Source organism: Apteryx mantelli, chromosome 4, assembly GCF_036417845.1.
Source record: "Apteryx mantelli isolate bAptMan1 chromosome 4, bAptMan1.hap1, whole genome shotgun sequence".
Lineage (NCBI taxonomy): Eukaryota > Metazoa > Chordata > Aves > Apterygiformes > Apterygidae > Apteryx > Apteryx mantelli.
In genome coordinates, this window is record NC_089981.1 from 40,249,049 (window position 1) to 40,266,259 (window position 17,211).

General features: G+C 42.4%; 1 protein-coding gene across 2 annotated transcripts in view; it reads right to left on the minus strand.

Annotated features, from left to right (window-relative positions):
• PAMR1 (peptidase domain containing associated with muscle regeneration 1) overlaps window positions 1-17,211 on the minus strand; it is a 57,002-nt gene that overhangs the window by 8,431 nt on the left and 31,360 nt on the right. Inside the window, exon 7 of one of the 2 annotated variants that reach the window (XM_013959426.2) lies at window positions 2,519-2,689. The exons of the other annotated variant lie outside the window; for it this stretch is intronic. Coding sequence (XP_013814880.1) covers window positions 2,519-2,689 — 171 coding nt within the window. The remainder of the gene's footprint in view (window positions 1-2,518; window positions 2,690-17,211) is intronic. 2 annotated transcript variants of the gene reach the window in all.

The window sequence follows — 17,211 nt, forward strand, 5'->3', positions numbered from 1 at the left end:
GTAATACAGATGTCTGCCTATAATAAGCGCTTTCATCTTTGCTGAAAGTGTAAGATTCTCAAACTGTTAAAAAGTCCCTCCAACTTTGCTGATAACCCTGAAAAGGAAGCTTGACTTTACATGATGTTATGTTCCATTAACTTATACAGGGCTACTTCACGTGCCTAAAAGGATGCACTTGTAAAATATGCAAGGAACTGGCCCTTGGCATCCTTTTACCATTTCTGTTCTTTCAATACTTCACCGGACTTGGACAATAAAACTAGATACTTAATTTTACTTTTATGTTTGGTTGTATTTTGACTTCTTAGCACGGAGAGAGAGATCTCAATAATCCAGGGAAATAGAGGAATTTAAAGAGAACATATATATATTTTTACTGATACTAAAATTTTAATATGGAAAGCTTATTCACATGAGGTTCTGCCTATAAAACCTCTTTTACTTCTTCCTTCCCAATATATATTTTTTTTGTTTGTTTCTTCCTCAGTAAACTTAAATTTGTGCCCTAAATCTAGAGGACAATTTCACTAAGTAATGCTAATAAATGCTTTTCCCTATATTTTTCCACTCTCTGCTCTTTACATTTAAAAGCTGAAAAAGGTGCATTTGTTTTTCCTTTGGATTTCATCTCTTAGTTTTCTTGTCAGGCTGACAGTAACATGCAATTCTATTTAATTTCTCTGTCTGATGTCTCATTGCATGATACCCCATGAACATCCAGTTTAGACAGTTAGTGTTGGTGCTGCTCTGCATATAGAGGCCTGAGAAGACTGAGAGATGTATCAGTTGTCCAGAAACCCAGAAATTACCTCTTTATGTCATTGATTCAGACTTGCCTGCCCCCTGAGCCTCAGTTCACAAAAGCACCGACATACAACAAACCACTTAAACAGTTATTTAAAGGCCTGTGAAAGCAGCACAGCACCAGTGCATCAGGATGGCCCTCAACTGGTACCTATACTCTCATGTCCCCAGACAGAGTCCAGCTCAACACAGCATGTAAGCACATAGCTAACCACAACAGCACATGTTTAAATGAAGAGCACGTGCTCTTAAAACTGAGTACATAATTTGAGTAAGCACATAAACACTGCTTTCCTTAACAGCATTGAATTTTAGCACATGCGGAAGGTTATATATGTACTTACATACTTTTGCATGTAATATTCATAATCAGTAAACAAGGAGAGCTGAAGCTCCTTGCTACCAGGAGAAAGGGAGAAGCAAAGCCCTGTCTTCCTTTCATTGAGCTCCCTCTTTCTCCCCCTTACCTCACAGGCTCTCACTTGTGAACCACAGGTGACATAACTTATCCAGCTCAAGAATACAGGGAATCACCCACCATATAATGCTTTATTTGCATGTTGCTTTCTGTACCGATATCTAGCTTAGATATATCATCTGATGAGTGGAATGCATGTTTTCAAATGTACCTAAGCTTGACCAAGTAAGTCTACATACTAAACCTTCAAAAGGCATTCTCTTATTTCATCCTGTGCATATCAGTAACTTCAGTAATAATTATCTTTTTCCTAAGTTCAGTGTTATGACTTCTCTGGTGGATTAAACATAAAAAGAAGCCATCTGGGAAGGAGAGACCCAAATTACACCACATAGCATTTCAGTAATAGCCAAGTCTAGTTATAGATCTTTAGCCAATCTTTAGCCAATGACATCATGCAGCAGGGATTTTAACACAAACCTGTATTACATTTATTGCAACTGGAGACTTTCTCTCTAGACAGAAGAACGCCTTGTGCTTGCTCTTTCAGATGAACCTATATACAGCTGTTTCATGACACTCCCCTAAAAATTTGCATTCCTTGCCATAACACCCTTGTGAAAGCACTTTTCCAATTGATACAAAGGATTTTGGAATCTGGAAATAAAATTGTGCAATACAAAACAACTAAAGAAAAATTAAAAGTCTCTTTGGAGGGAAGAAGGAGTTTGCAATTTCACAGCTGAATCTATGTGAATCTATGTGAATCCATGTGATCCACTGTAGGCATGCGAACTTGCACAGCAAGAATAGATAGAAGCATTTTGCTTTTAAAAATTTTGCTCTAGGATGGGAATCCTGTTGTAATAACTCTTCACACAGTAAGCCCCTTAATCACCTCCACAGAATGCCCCAGACTTCTGCAGAGAAGGTATCAGAGATACAGTATTAACGGAAGCAGCTATTCACTGATGCATGAAGGCCCTCTTTTGGTTTTGGTCCTAGAAATTTTCAGTCTGTGTGTAAGGAGGATGTACGCCTACAGTCTTTGAGGAAATTATTCTTCAGTTGCTTGATGTTTCAGCCAGACCTTTAAATAAGCAAGTCCTGCAGGCTTGGACTCCAGGAAAGTAAAATTAGAATCGCTACTGCTTCTTAAAGACAGGAAGACAAAAGAACATCATGCTAAGCCATGGATCTACCAAATTTCAAGTGAGATTTGGATACTCCTGGTTTAATGTGAATACAATGGCTGCAACATTTGATAAGAATCAAAACTTAAAGTGACCTTACCACATTCAGGATGATGTGTTGACCAACTCCCATCAAGCTGACAGTAGGCAACACGGCTGCCTTTTAAGCTGTAACCTGCGTTGCACTTGAAGTAAACCTGGGCCCCGTATTTAAAGTCATCTCCTTCCACAATACCATGAGCGGGAGCACCTGGAGTCCTACACATCACCACTGACAGTTCAGATATTTCAAAAAAATCCACTTTATTACAAAAACAGGACTGTGTTAGGATGATTCTTTATTTAGAACATTGAAAAATCGATTAAAATGGGCATAGGAGTCAAAAGTACAAGATGCCATTCTTTAGAAAATTGTTTAGACTTCAATTTTACACACACATATACACTCACTACAACACATAACTAGATCCATTCAATTCCATGTGATTGCTCAGATGTGTGAAGTGATCAAGTGCATAAGTATTTGTAGCATTAGGACTCTCATTTCCCCAGAATATTAAAATTGGAAGCACTCTCCACCTTAACAGGGGTTTTGAATGAACTACCATGCTTGGTCAACAAAAAAAAATAGATCCTTAAAACCTTTATATTGAAATTCTTTCCAATTCTTGCTTCCATTTGCATACACATTTTCAGATAACCTCCCTGAAATATTAAAGCATCATTATTTATGTAGATCAAACATTATCATAACACCATTAAAAAGGAACCTTGATATTTACCGAACTGTGATATTTACTCTTTCCACAGGATTTGCACTACTGGGAAAATACTGAAAGAGAATGGTGTATTTAACTTCTGCAAGTAGTAAATATTAGATTAAACATGGTAAGTAAGACTTCTCTGACAACATCAAACCAGCCATATTAAATCAGACAAAAGATCCATCCAGCACAGAATCCTGTCTTCAACAGCTGCAAACAGCAGATGTTTAGGAAAGAATATAAAAATAGAGCAAGCATATGGAATACTTTCCTGGTGTATTCTGCCATCATTCAGCAGTCTGGGGCTCAAGCACTTCCTGAACTACAATGCTATCTTTGGGTAAAACATACTTTGGTGAATTTTTTTTACACGAATTTGTCTACATACTTGGTGTCCACAATATCCTGTGGCAATGAGTTCCACAGACAAAGTGTTGTGCAAAAAATACACTGCCTTCTTTGGTTTGTTTTTTAGCCTTCCATCTGACAATTTCATTTGATGCCCTACTTTCTGTGTTATGAGAGACACAGAACACTCATGCCATACTCACCTTCTCCAGGTCACTCTTAGAACAAAGTCTGGTAGGTAGAAACTGCATCAGTGCAAGAGATTACAGCTTTTAGTACCTACACAGTCACCCATCTCCCGGTCTGTCTGTGGCTTTGACTTTCCATTCATTGTGGACAAATGCACAGGAAGGGCTTCAGTGCGACATTTATCTATGCATGTGTTTTTTCACTTGGGAGCTGTGTTACTCTGTCAAAGACAGATGAATATTACAGAGATCATCCCCGCCGTATGCTTTCCTAATGTGACTGTTTTTTCTCTTTTGCCTTGTAGCTACTGGATCTGGATACACAAAGAAGGTTGCTTACTAACCTACAGCCAAATTTTGATCCTTTCACTACCGGAAGCAAAACTTTTCTAAGGCCCCAGCTCCGCAATCCTTACTCAGAGCACACATGAATGCATCTATTTACACAGAGCACAGACCATCCAATTATTCACATAAGGAAGAGATTCTTGAGTAACAGGCCTAAAGTAGAAGCATTCACAAGAACAAGGCTCCACAGAAATTCCTCTCATTTTGCAGATTACTACAGACATCAAACAATGAGTTGGCAGAATCATTTGTGCACTGGTAAGCCCAAGCCTTGAAAAGGAAAACTGCCTAACATTTGAGAATTAGAGAGGGGCCCAGACTTACTACTACAAATCAAAACACATCCAGTTACGGGAGCTCAACATTTCCTTTTGGCTGCAAGCATTCTGCATCAGCAAAAGAATAATTCATTCCTAGAACATGATGTTTTTTCATGTGAAACATACCCATACATCTATGTACATATATACATATCTGCATATGTATATACACACATATACAAATGAAAAGGAAATAATGGGAGCACAGATTTTTAAGGTATTTTAAATTCTCAACATACTTGTCTCCCCAGTCATGATCTCTGCATTCTCAGTCACTCCCTTCACATCTTTCTTTGAACATCAATTTATTTCACTTTGATTTCTCTCTTTCAATGCAAGTCAAATTTGATTTGCTCAAAATGACAAAAAAAAAAAGACTCATCTTGTCAAATTAAAAAAAGAAGATGAGAAACATCTGCAGACCACTCAGAGTCCTTCTTTTTCTCCTAAATACAGGTTTCTGTATTGCTTGTGGTCCAGCTCTGCAGTACAAATGTTCTGGTGCTTTTGTGTTCCAGGTCCATCCTGGGAAAATCTTCACCTAGCTACACTTATTCTCTTCCCACAAACTATAAGCATTTGATCTTGTCCAATCTCCTAAATGCTTAAGATAGGTAGTTTCTAGTCCTTTTGATCTGCACTGGTTGCCGGACTTTCTTTAGATTCTCTGTGCCAGTGCAACCTAGCTGGAACAACTCTGTTTTGATTTATTAGGTAAATTCAGCATTTTGTGCACAGATTCATTTAGTAATGGAACAATGGACTGGAGCAGAGATCATGAGATCTCATCAAAGAGATCAACTGTACAACTGTGGCCATGGGTCAGTTACTTCATTTGCTGTATCTATGAGATGAGAACGCCCCTTTGCTCACAAGGATGTTATAAGCATCAGCTCATATCCACTCACATCACAGAGCCACTGTAGGGTTTCTCTTGTTGCAAAACAGTTAAGTAGTATTAATAGACGGGTCCCTTCTATTACCTGTGCCTTTATCTGCTGGTTGTCTGTTCTCTTGTAACACAGGATCTTCCCTCATGGTGCGCCCTGTTCTCTAAACCGTGCCATTGGAGGCACAGCCACTCACTTTATCTTGTCTTTGGATCATTTTGTAAGTTCATTTTTTCTCTCAACAGATTAAACCAGTTTTGAATCTTGAGGCATTCCCTGGATTTCACTACCACAGCTGAGCTCTCCATTTTCACCTGTATTATCTAGCCTGAAAGTCACATTAAGTTACTCCAGTACCCTCCTCTACTGCTTTGAGTTTGAGTTACTCTATAGCTGCTCTTCCTTCAGTCTGACTTGCCTTTTATCCCTTTTACCTATTGTGTTTCAGGCAGCTCTTTTGCACCCCTTCCCTTCACTTGCGAACACTTCATGCAATGAAGTTTTGAATGCTTATTGTGAAGGGAATCCTAGCCTCTTGTGTGCCTCATCCAATTCCCTCTTTTCTTTTTGTGGATGGCTTCCCATCAAGACTATGAATTTGACAGATTCTCACATCTTTCAGGTTGTGCAGTATATTCCAATGAATTTTAGGGCAGCCTCCTTTGTTTGAGACATTTTATTGAAATCTTTCAACATTCTCTCCTGGTGTAAGATTATACCCAACTCTCCAACAGACATTTCTCAAAATTCAAAAAGAAAGAAAAAAATGAAACATTTTGTACCTGTCATTCATACCTAGCTCTGCCCTTACCCTTTAGTTACACAAACTAGCCATAAAATTCAACCATCGGAGCTGACCCAATTCTGTTCAGTTTCTAAGCTCTGTTAGAGATTTGCTATAATGTCAGATTCACTTGCTTAAGCAGGATGGTCTCGATCCTGGCTCTACTGAATATCTCTGAATATCAGTCTTCTGCTTGGTCCAGCTCCCACAGCTCACATCTGCCATCTCTCCTCCGGCCCCCACCACAACCAGCCATCCCCATCCCACCTGGTATCAGCCCGCAACTGTATCTGTGCCTGGTCCAACTCATCGTTCCTGGGCCACTGGTGAGACTGCTCTGTTCCACGTGAAATTAGTGATTCCTACTGCTCTGCCTGCAGCTCTAGCTTCCTACCTTAAAGGTGTCCTAAATGCTTGCAGTTTGTGCTGTGTTTGGCCATAGCATTACTTGTCAATAGCAAAACAAGAGAGGAGAGAAAAGGAAAATCTGTCTTGATAAGCCAGAGGAGAACTTTCTCACTGACTCAGCAGTGGTTAAAGAAGGAACTGGAATCTATAGGTCTTATCCTACTTAAAGGCCTGATAAGCACTGCTCTAGTGTCAGTGCAATGTCCTCTGAACAGCAGTCACTGCCCAGCTTTTCACAAGGTTAATACCTTACCTTTCCTCTCAGTGCACTTTGCAAGGCAGACAGAGGCAGAAGCAAGCAACACAGCAGAGAGCTTCAAACAAAATTATCTGAATAATATCTATGAAATGTGCCATGAAGTCAATAAGACTCACTCCAAACCATAAGGTTTGAGACAACTCTGCCAAATTGGAACTAGGAGAGTGTCAGGGATTTCAGGCCGCAGTGTTCAGTCTCTGCACCTTTCTCTCTACAAACAGCAAACCAAAGCCACTGGGAAGCCGGAAAATGGACCATGTGGCTGCAAAATTCTACTATGAGAAATCTGAGCAAAAAACATCTGAGCAACCTAGGGCTGTGCCAACCCAGAAAGTCTGTGTTTGAGGCCGAGGCTGAGCCCATTGCTCATGCTATGGGTGTCAGCACACCTATAAAGTCTGCACTGACTCTGGGGACTTTGTATCTAGATAACTATAGAAAAACTGGAGAGAATTCAGTGACATGTAAAACTAATGACAGAGAAATATAAGTTTGAGGAAAGACTAAGAGCTAGGAATGCCCACCCTGGCTAAGCAAAAGCCAAAAAGTACAGTACAATAATATGAAAGCTAAAACCAGGAAGGATACAGCAAAATAATTAAAGAAAGACAAAGAGATATGTCCAGACAGGATAAAATTAAGAATGGGAGAATTCTTACCGAAAAGGTCTAGAAAAGTCTCCTTGACAAATATTTGAAGTGCAAAGAGGAATGCAAGTGGAAAAGATATAAGCCTCAGAATTCGAAAACTGCAAATCCAACTCGAAAAAACACTGGAACACATTTTGGAGAGAACAGGCGTGCACTAGTAAGCCCCCTGTGCGCTAAACAATTTTTTTCAGTTTTAATTTTTCCATATTTTGCTACATAATGTTGTTCCTGGGAAGCTGCACAATTAATGCACATAGGCATGTAGGTAACCCTTGCCACTTTAGTGTCTGAGCCAAGTATTGGCCTGATGTAGCTCTGTATAGTTCATAAGAGAGGAAAGGAGGAAGGAATAAAACTAGGTGGCTACAGGCACCTCTAGCAGAAACGCTGAGTTGTGACAGCCCTGTTATTAGAGAGAGAATAAAAAAACAGAGCTGCCTCAAGTGTCTGTTAAACAAACTCACAGATTCCCAGTAAAACTTATTACTCTTCTTGCCTCATACCTTGCTGTCTTGGAAAATGAAAAAATATTTCTGTCCCATATGAAACATAAAAATGGCTCCTCATTTCACATATAACTTTCTGCAATGAGAGAAAAACTAGAATAGATGAACAGTAAGTTCCTGAATTTTTAAGAAAAATGTTCCATTATTAATAAAACAGTGCAGATTCCTCTCCTTTTTCAATTATATGTAGGAGACATTCCTCAGATCTGAATTATCTGCCATTTAGAAATAGTTTTCATGCTCATTTTATCACCAGTGAGATAAATCAGATGATCTCCTGAGCTGCACTTTTCTCTCTTCAACGTCCTTCAAATCCTACCTGATAGAATTATCATTTGCTCTTGTCCCAGGTCCCTTCATTAAATGAATACCATTTTTTTCTGCTGTCTTCCTCTCACCCACTTCCTTATTAAATAATATATATCCCCTCACACATATCATACATAATCTCTAAATTCTGCATATCCTGTTCAATAATATATTGCATGCCTGAAATAAATCTCATTTCTCATTGGTGGTACTAAGGCAAGGTTTGCACTTCCATTTTGTCCCCCTGAAATATTAGATGCAAGAGCTTGTAATTGTATTTTTATTTGTTCTTAATTAGCTTGCAGGATTTTTTATGCTGTTCCTGCTAAAGAAATTGATCTTGTTGCACAGTCCCAAGTCAGAGTTTGGCTTTCAGGCTGACCTGGGCTAATGTATATAGAACATTTTGACTATCTAGTGGCTTTGGGGAAAATTTTTCTATTCACTTGTAATATTGCTTTCACATAAGGCATGCTGGCAGGCTCAGTGGAGGCCAAACACCGAAAATGGCCACAGAAACTGCACTTGGTAATGAGCAGGGGAGCAGAGAAGCTTCTGCTGTTATGGCTCCTACTATACAGGTTCTGCAGTGAAAGAGAGCTACAAACTCGCTCTGGGACCCAGGATGCCAGCATCCTAGTCAAAACTGGTCTAACATGTCAGAGAGAGCCTGACTGAGATTTGATAGAAATTTAAATGAATATCCTCAGAAACAAAAGCCTGAAACACTGTCACCAAGCAGAATTCAGACACTTTGTTAGAAGAAAGCCTAAACAATATTCTTTTTTCCCAGAAATGGTACCATGACCCAACACGCTGCTAAAAGCCACAGCAGCCCCGGAGCCAGAGCAAGGCTGCTCAGGGAACCTCGGCACCGGGGTTTTGGATCCGGAGCTTTTGGGACTCCTGGCTCCACGGCAGTCTGCCTGGCAAGGTGCAAGGTGCTCTGGAGCCAGCAAACCTGGAAGCCCCAGGAATCACAGCTCCAAGACACTGCTGCCAGAGGGAGCATGACAGGCAGACTCTGTAGAATTGGAAGTGATTCTTTTTCCTGATTAAAAAAACAAATTAAAGAAAATTAATTTCCAGCAGAAAACATCAAATTTTCTGAAAAGTGAATTTACCACTAGGAAACCATTCTAACAGAAAACTCCCAGGCAGCGGTAGCTGCACGCACTTCATGCAGCTCAGTGATACTTGCAATCGCTGCCTATGGCCAACCCTGCTATAGTCAACAGTGGTAAATCCCGTCAGGTTTGACTTCTGGCCTCTAAGTCTCTGAATTGATCAAACTTTTTTTCTTGGTTTAACTTGCTTCGAGGGCACGACTGATTAGGTGACTACCTGAATATCATTCTATAACAGTTCTTAAAGTTTATAATCTCCGTATTTCCAAGGTCTTTATTAAATGAGTCTCTATCTGCATTTTACTGCTGCAGAAGCTACAGCACTGAGACATTAAGTGATTTACCTGAAGTCAGGCAGGGAGTCAGTGGCAGAGCTAGGAACAGAGCTGTTATCTCCTGTTATTCTTAGTAAGTAAGTTTACACCTAGCTACCCTAGCTTTGCTCAGAAACAAGCATTAAATAATTATACCATCATGCAATCCTACACAACATTCACAGCAACAGAGTTTAGTACTAAGGTGATAAAGCCATATGGGAGGAGATAGTTCAGTGTCCCTGAATGCAAAACACAGGAGCTAAGGGAGGAACCAACTGTGGACAGCTTGGCAGTTACTGGTGGGTATTGCAATGCCCTTTCCAAAGTCCCATGGTCAAAAGCTTTTCAGAATTCAGACTTACAGAATTTGTCATCTTCATTCTTAACAGAGCTTATTCTCTAATCTTGCCCCATGAGCTCTGCGAGTCCATGCAAATCTTTGACACCATTTTCTCCCGCACTTATCCCCCTCTCCCCAGCGTGCATCCTCAGGGTGAGGACATTCCAGGTTCTCACTTGGTTTGCTGGCAGAACAGAACTGATGTGGGGGAGGACTCAGATGGCTCCCCTGAGGCATAATCCCGCTGCAGCTTGGTGTAGCAGCCCAGAGACGGTTAATGCCTAACGCATAAACCCACAGAGACTAACTTTAGCCAAAAGCATAACATTTTGCTGTCAAAATGTTTTCAGAACAGCTCTGTCCTCAATGAGGGAATGAGGTGAGGGATTTCTGCAGGCCATGGCTCAGAGTGCTCCAGAGAATTGCTTTGTTATCACTTCCCTTAAGCATTGAGCAGGGCTTTCAAGCAAGTATATGACTACGGCAAAGGATCTGATGAAAAAGCCCACCATCATCTGCCATCCGGAGGCATTGTGGCTCTGCCCTCTCCTCGGCACAAAGCAGTACCCCCTCTCTGAGCCTGTCAGACCTTGATGCAACAGCTCTTATGACCAAGGAGGAGCTCCAACTCCAGATTGATGCTTTAGGAGTCCCTGCGTGCTAGTGAGGCTCCTCTCTGCCTAGAACCCTTCAAACCTCTCTCCATGCTGGGACTGTGGGCACATCATAAGTCTGCTACCAGCCACATGGGGTAAATGAGGTCCTGCAGCAGGGAGCAGGGAGCAGGGCAGAGGTCTCAGGGTCCCAGGGTCCCAGGGTAGGTAGGTGCCATGCTGGGTTGATGATCCTAAGGCAGTGTCCCTCCCAGCAGTTGACACGTGAGAAATCTGCTTTGTCTAACACCTAATCGAAAAATTGCGTCAGTTGTGGTGGGAATGTTCTCCTCCCCATGACACTGCTGACAGTCACCTTGAGCCTGTGGTGAGTTCAGCACAGGTTTTTTTCCTACAAGGAGCTCACTACAGGGTGGTGACCATAGTTACGCTTAGGAAAGAGCCTGGCATCTCAGGATGCTGCTCTCAAGATCAACTCCCAGCTCAAGCACTCGTTAATAAACAGTAGCAATCACTACAGGGATGGCACCATAAGGACATTAACCTTCTTGCTGTCACCTTCCTGAACTACCTGACTTTCCTATGCTGGAGAGTGTTGCTGACTAGGAAGCTGCACTTGACAACAAGCCCAGCTGTCCTCATCCAGATCCTGGCAAGAGCTGGATGTGAATGACAGTCAGCAGGCAAGGCTAGATGGCTTCAGCTTTGCAACATGATAGTCATTTTTCCTTGCAGCAGGAACAGCCTGCTGGGAGCTGAACCACTTTGGAGGACAGGCGGTCTCGGCCCATGTGCACAGGCCATGTCTGAGGGGACCTGGTGATGTCTAGCTTGCTTGTTTGTCTTCTTGGTTGCACTTCAGAGCTTTTACTTTTTGGAGCTGGCAGGCTCTGGGTTTTAGGTGAAAAAAGAGTGTGATTGCAATTTTTACAACCAGAAATTAGAAGGGAATGAACAAGGAAAGCCAAGAATGCTAAAGATTTGGGCTGAAAATGATTTTTTTAAAGCAAGACTCTCAAAGCAGGGAAAAAATAATACACTGAGGCAGATCCTGTACAGGAAAAGGCAAGGAAACTACTGTGATAGAGAGCTGTTCATAGTGATGGCAGTTTCTGGAATAAGAAGTACTCTTGGACCTCCAAGAACAGGAGGACTCTGAACAGCTACAGCTGCACACCCACACTGAACTGCTCTGCCTGTACCAGGCCTGTCACCAAGATGCAGCACCAAGCGGGTGAGGCTTCACGCAGGGCCTCAGAGATAAAGCCAGTCTCTACCCCACCACAGGCACTGTGACAGGCAAGGCTGAGATACAGCCAGCTTCACAAAAGTGCCTACATCATGGTGATTTCAGTTGCTAAAAGAGCAAATAAGTGCTTACATGCCTTTGAGGATCTTTTGTATCAAATGCAAGCCCTGGAGAAGTCCCAAGAGGATTACTCCTCAAAAGTGCTGCAGACGTTGCAGTGGCTTCCATTCAGGTTGCCAATCAGTGAGGATTTTGGATCAACTCTCTGCCCTCATTCACCTGTTTCAAAGGACCTGGGTTTCCCCCCTCCAGCATGCACCTCGGGATGTCCCAGGACACATTCTCCCATCTCTATGTCCAGCTCCAGCCACATTTCATGCAGAAATGCTGGGACAGACAATTCACCACACAGATTTCTGGCCTTACTTTATTCCTCTGAAAGAGTTCTAGAAGCTCAAAAGCTCCTCTCATGGTTGAACTTTGCCAGTCTTCACATTAATCCTGGAAATATCAAAGGAAATCATAACAACCACAGCTGATCAGCTAACCCCAAGTACTACAGATAGTAGCTTTCCAGTTCTGCTTTCTGGGCCTCTTTGCTTTTGCAGCAGTTCCACCAGCTAGGAATAACTACACAAAACTATGATGTAATCCCTACTGAAACCAAAATCTTTTCATTCCTCTCCAGCCAATTGGAATTCACCCCTGATGTTTTCCAGCTCCCTGCTTCTGTGAATGAGAGTATCCATGTGAAAATATGCTTGGATCACCCACTGTGATTTATTCATCTGGAGGCAATTTGGAGGTTGTTGCTTACAATTAGCCACTTGATCTTTATCAGCATTGTTCTTAGCCCTTAGAAAGCTGTGTCTCTGGATACAACCTTTCCGGTATTTGGATGGCCTATTTAATTATACAACTGGACCTGTTTGTGCATGGGATATTTGGCTGAGTGAAATCCCAACAATCCTCAGCATTCTCTCTCTCTATCAGCAGCAAGAACTAGTATTTAGAACAAGTCCTCCCTGAAAAACATTACAGTGTCACACTGTAGAGGAGACCGCCATCTGCTCAGGGGGAAGACTGTAGGGGAACAGAGAAGCTGATATGCTCATTATTATATCAAAGTACAAAGGAGAGTAAATCACTTTGAGGTGTTTCGTTTTGGAGATGTCAGCTTTCCAGCTAAGCAGGGACCAGCCTAGACAATGCCAGATGAGAGACACTCTAAAGAAAGGCATGCTGCTTTGAGACCATGTTTGTGAATGTGCATTAAATATAACAGGAAAACATCTTTTAATGATACAGATTCACTCTAGTGTAGCTGACAGAATGGTTTATTCAGCCTTTTGCAGTCTTCTAAACTGGATTTGAGATAGAAAGGAAGATTTGGCATTGCCTGTTTAAGAAGAAGAGATCAAAATTACCAAGTGCTGAGATGAGAGCATAGGGAAAAAGAAAATGAAAGGAACTAAAAAGCAGGAGAGTACTAAGGAAGTGGCAGGGCAATTTGGTTGGCTGTGAAAAGCAGTTGCTTAGCTCTTGAAGAAATCAAAGAGGAGTATGGGAGCCATAAGAAAGAGCAACTGGGATACTGCCTGATCATTTGTGTCATCGTTTCTACCGCCTGTGGCCATTCTGCTTTGATAGTGTTTTGTATCAGCTGCAAGACAGTGTGCAAGACAGTGAAATCCTGTCCCACCAGCAAAACAAGGGAAAGTGTGTAAGATACCTGGCCTCAGAGATGTGCGAGTGCAAAATCCTCAGGGAGGAACAAAGCCTTGGAAGGAACTTTGGAGAAAAAACAGGAGAAAGCTGTCAGCATTTAAGCATGATGGTTGTTCCAGAAAACTTTCCAAGTAGTTTTAAGGCTACCCCAAAGCATTACAACAACCTGCAGTCTGTACACTTGCACCTGAGAAGCTATGAAGCGTTTATCAGCAGTCTTAAGAGAAGACAAGGATTAGGTAGAGGCGGAGACCTCAAATCAATAACCTACTCTGAGCCTTTATCTTATTTCTTCTAGCTCCAAAGAAATCAGAATATACACCTCCTCCTCCTCAGCTAGGAGGCAGAAAACATCTCCATCAGCAGCTTATAACTGTACCAGCCCTCCTTAGTGTGCAGCCTTTGCACAGGGTCAGGGTGACCGCAAAGTGTGCCAACGATGCTGACTCTTACTTGTGGCCTGCTATGCAGTTATGCTGCGCTGAAGAGCTGACTTGTGCCATAAACTAAAGCAGCCCTGTGGGGAGGACTTAGTCTCAGAATTCAGTGACAAAATGATGGGGAAAACTATCTTTGTGCTGTTCAGTGTGGGAGGGGCTACCTGGAATACAGCCTGGACTGAACTGTCCTCCTGCAACACTGATTCATCTTTCCACATGGCAAGTCACACCAGCGAGAAGCCCATGGATGGTTTTATTTCTCAGGCATGTGATCAGATGGAAGAAAATGCCCAGGTTTGTTTTGGGGTGGGGAAAGTGGAGATTTCCTGTGAATTAATTTAATGTGCTTTAGAAATACATCTCCTTTCCTAGGACAGGCCCATCCTTGAATGGATTATATTAAGGGAAAGACAACATCTGATTTAGATGATAGCAATACCTGGGGCTGTGCTCTGGGAAGAATACATTTTTTACCAGACATTTTTCTTTTCTGAGAAACTAAAAATCTGGCTAGTTAATAGACATTGAGAAAACCAACAAAGGGATAAGAGTAAACAATAAAGGGGTTGTGCTGTCTTTCAGCCTTGCTATAAGCAACACTTACTCGCTACAGTTTCAAATCACTATAGAAACATTATGAGATTAATCCACTACTAAATGGTATTCTTGCCCAACCCAACAGTTGTACTGACAGAGCAGAAGAAAACAGCGGTCCTAGGGACCAGTTTTCTGCAATCTGATACACAAGCAGCAGTGGTTTAGTGATTGCTTCAGATAAAATACAGATAGCAATTTCCATCCTCAGCCATCAACCTCATCCTTCTCCTAGCTGTTCCTGCCCTCCAATAGGGACATCTTGGCTGTTTGTGTAGCAGATGCTGAACAGCTTTAATTGATAGCTCTGTGAATTAAGATAACGCAAAATTGGTATTAGATTACCTTAAAACACCAGACATAGATTACCTTAAAACATCAGACATAATGTTTGGTGGTTCAGCAGCGTTATGTAAACAGCTATGGCATCCTTCTAACCAAGGGAGAAACCCCCAAGAAAGGTACTGAATGGAAAACTGGGAGCAGAAATCTCTACTGCCATCTCAAGCTAAGCCTTTTGAATTCAGGAACTAGGAGCTAAATACAGGTCTTTCCTTTTAAACACACGATTCTCCTGAAAAGGAACATACTGCATTATGGGGCAACATGCATAACGCAGTACCAGTGTCTAGCCAACACCACAAGTTTCTGATCAGCTCAGAAGAACAAGAGAGAACAATTATCCCACCAGAACTAAACGCTGAAGGTGACTTTTTAAATACATCTCTTGAGGCCTGCAGCACTATCATCTTAGGCAGCTCAGCAGAGACATATGGGCCAATAAAGCTTCCTCTACGACTGCATTGGCCATGACTTCATTGCAGGATTATCTCAACCTATCTATAACTAATTGTCCTCCTCAATAGCCTAGCCCATAAAGAGCAACTTAACTGAGTAATAGTGCTCGAAACAAGCAACTAGGCTACGTTTCCTCTGAGGGATTCCTAGGAATGTTTTAGAGAGCAAGCAACCCCTGAGTGCATCTCGCCTTTAGCGGTTTAGGCTTTAGCCTGTAACCTCTAATGGGTCTGCAAAACCTGAGAACTGCCCCACTCCACTTAAAGGTTTTTGCTGGTGTATGGATCTCAAGGCAGGGGAACTTTGTACTGTGACAGGCCTTTACCAGCCTTTACTTCTTAGCAGCTCCAGGTGTGTGTGTGTTTCAGCAGTAGGAGTTGGGTTCTTCTTGTTTCCCATCTTAAACAGGCAAGCCTGGAGGGAGGGCAGCAGAAATGTGACAGAGAAAGTGTAGTCTTGATCTCACCTCCTTGACATACGCACCAAAAAAGCCAGCCTGCCACAATCAGGGAAGAAGTCTGTCCTTTTAAAAAGGCTGTAATAAGTTATTTTCCACTGGGAAAGAAAGAAGGCAGGGCTAAGAGTAGGAAAACCAAGAGTTGCATCTTTTTTCAGAACATTTTCCATAATGGCATAGGGCTGAATTCTGAGTCAGAGCGGTGAGAAAGGCCTCAGGGGCATTTTGTTACACCTCAGCTTCCCCGCTGTAACTCTGTAGCATACACACAGCCTTGACACAGCCTGCAAATGGCAGAATACATACCAGTGACTACAGACAGCAAGGTAATGGCACTCCGTGAAATCTATTAGTGAGAATCTTTTTTAACAGAAGAAAAAAGATTAAGCATTCCCTTTGAAGGCTCTGCATTACATGCCCATGGTTGGGTGGAAAAAAAAATGGCTTATGTCCAGAAACTCTCCCCAGTGCCTAGCCCTACACTCAGCTGAGGTTAAAACTCTGTCTAGCCTATGCCAAGCACTGACAGTTGGGCTCACTTCTCCCATAGCAGGAACAAGGCAGGGTGTGGGGGAGTGTTAATGCTTTCTCCCCATCTAAACGTCAGTCAGTCAGCTAAGGGGGAGGGCATCCCTAAGAACCAGCCCCAGCCCCAGTCGTATGGGGCAGAGGAGAATGGAAGGGAATTAGACCTGCAGTGGAGAAGAGCCTGGAAACTATTTTCAGAGGCCTCCTGGAACATGGTAAGGCCAGCACCAACAACATCAAAGGCTACAGCAAGGAGTTAGTCTACACAGCTCAGTCACCCGAATTAGTCCCTTCATTAGGATGCAGAACAAACCTTTTTTTCTTGGCAAACAGGAGTGAGAAAGAGAATGAAAATGGAAATCGGATCTGAGCCCTGAATTCCCCATTCAGCACGAGATCTCCTTATTTGCATAGGAACTCTAGTTTGTCCAGCTTTGTTTGAAATAAAGGTAACAGGAAATTTCAGGGCAGGGGGAGGTCAAGGTCCCTCGCCCTGGGGCCAGCAGGCCCTGGGAGGACTCCTGAGTGAGAATGGCCCGTCCCAGAGGAGAACGATCGCAGGGCAAGGGTTTGCCATGGGGCACCAGGAGCACCATCTTGCTCCAGCTGCTTCTCCAGCAGGCAAACTCAGCACTGGGACTTCAGAAAAGACCTTTCTGAGATTGAGATGAAGAAGCAGTTGCCATGCTGTAAAGCACCATTAACAGTCTGATATTCAAGTGGATGCAGTTCAGCATGCCTAGCACCGGGGTCAGGCCACTAGTTAGCTCGTTACTCTTTCTCTAACACATAGCATTTGAGAAAGTTGCTGCTCTGTTTCAGGGTAT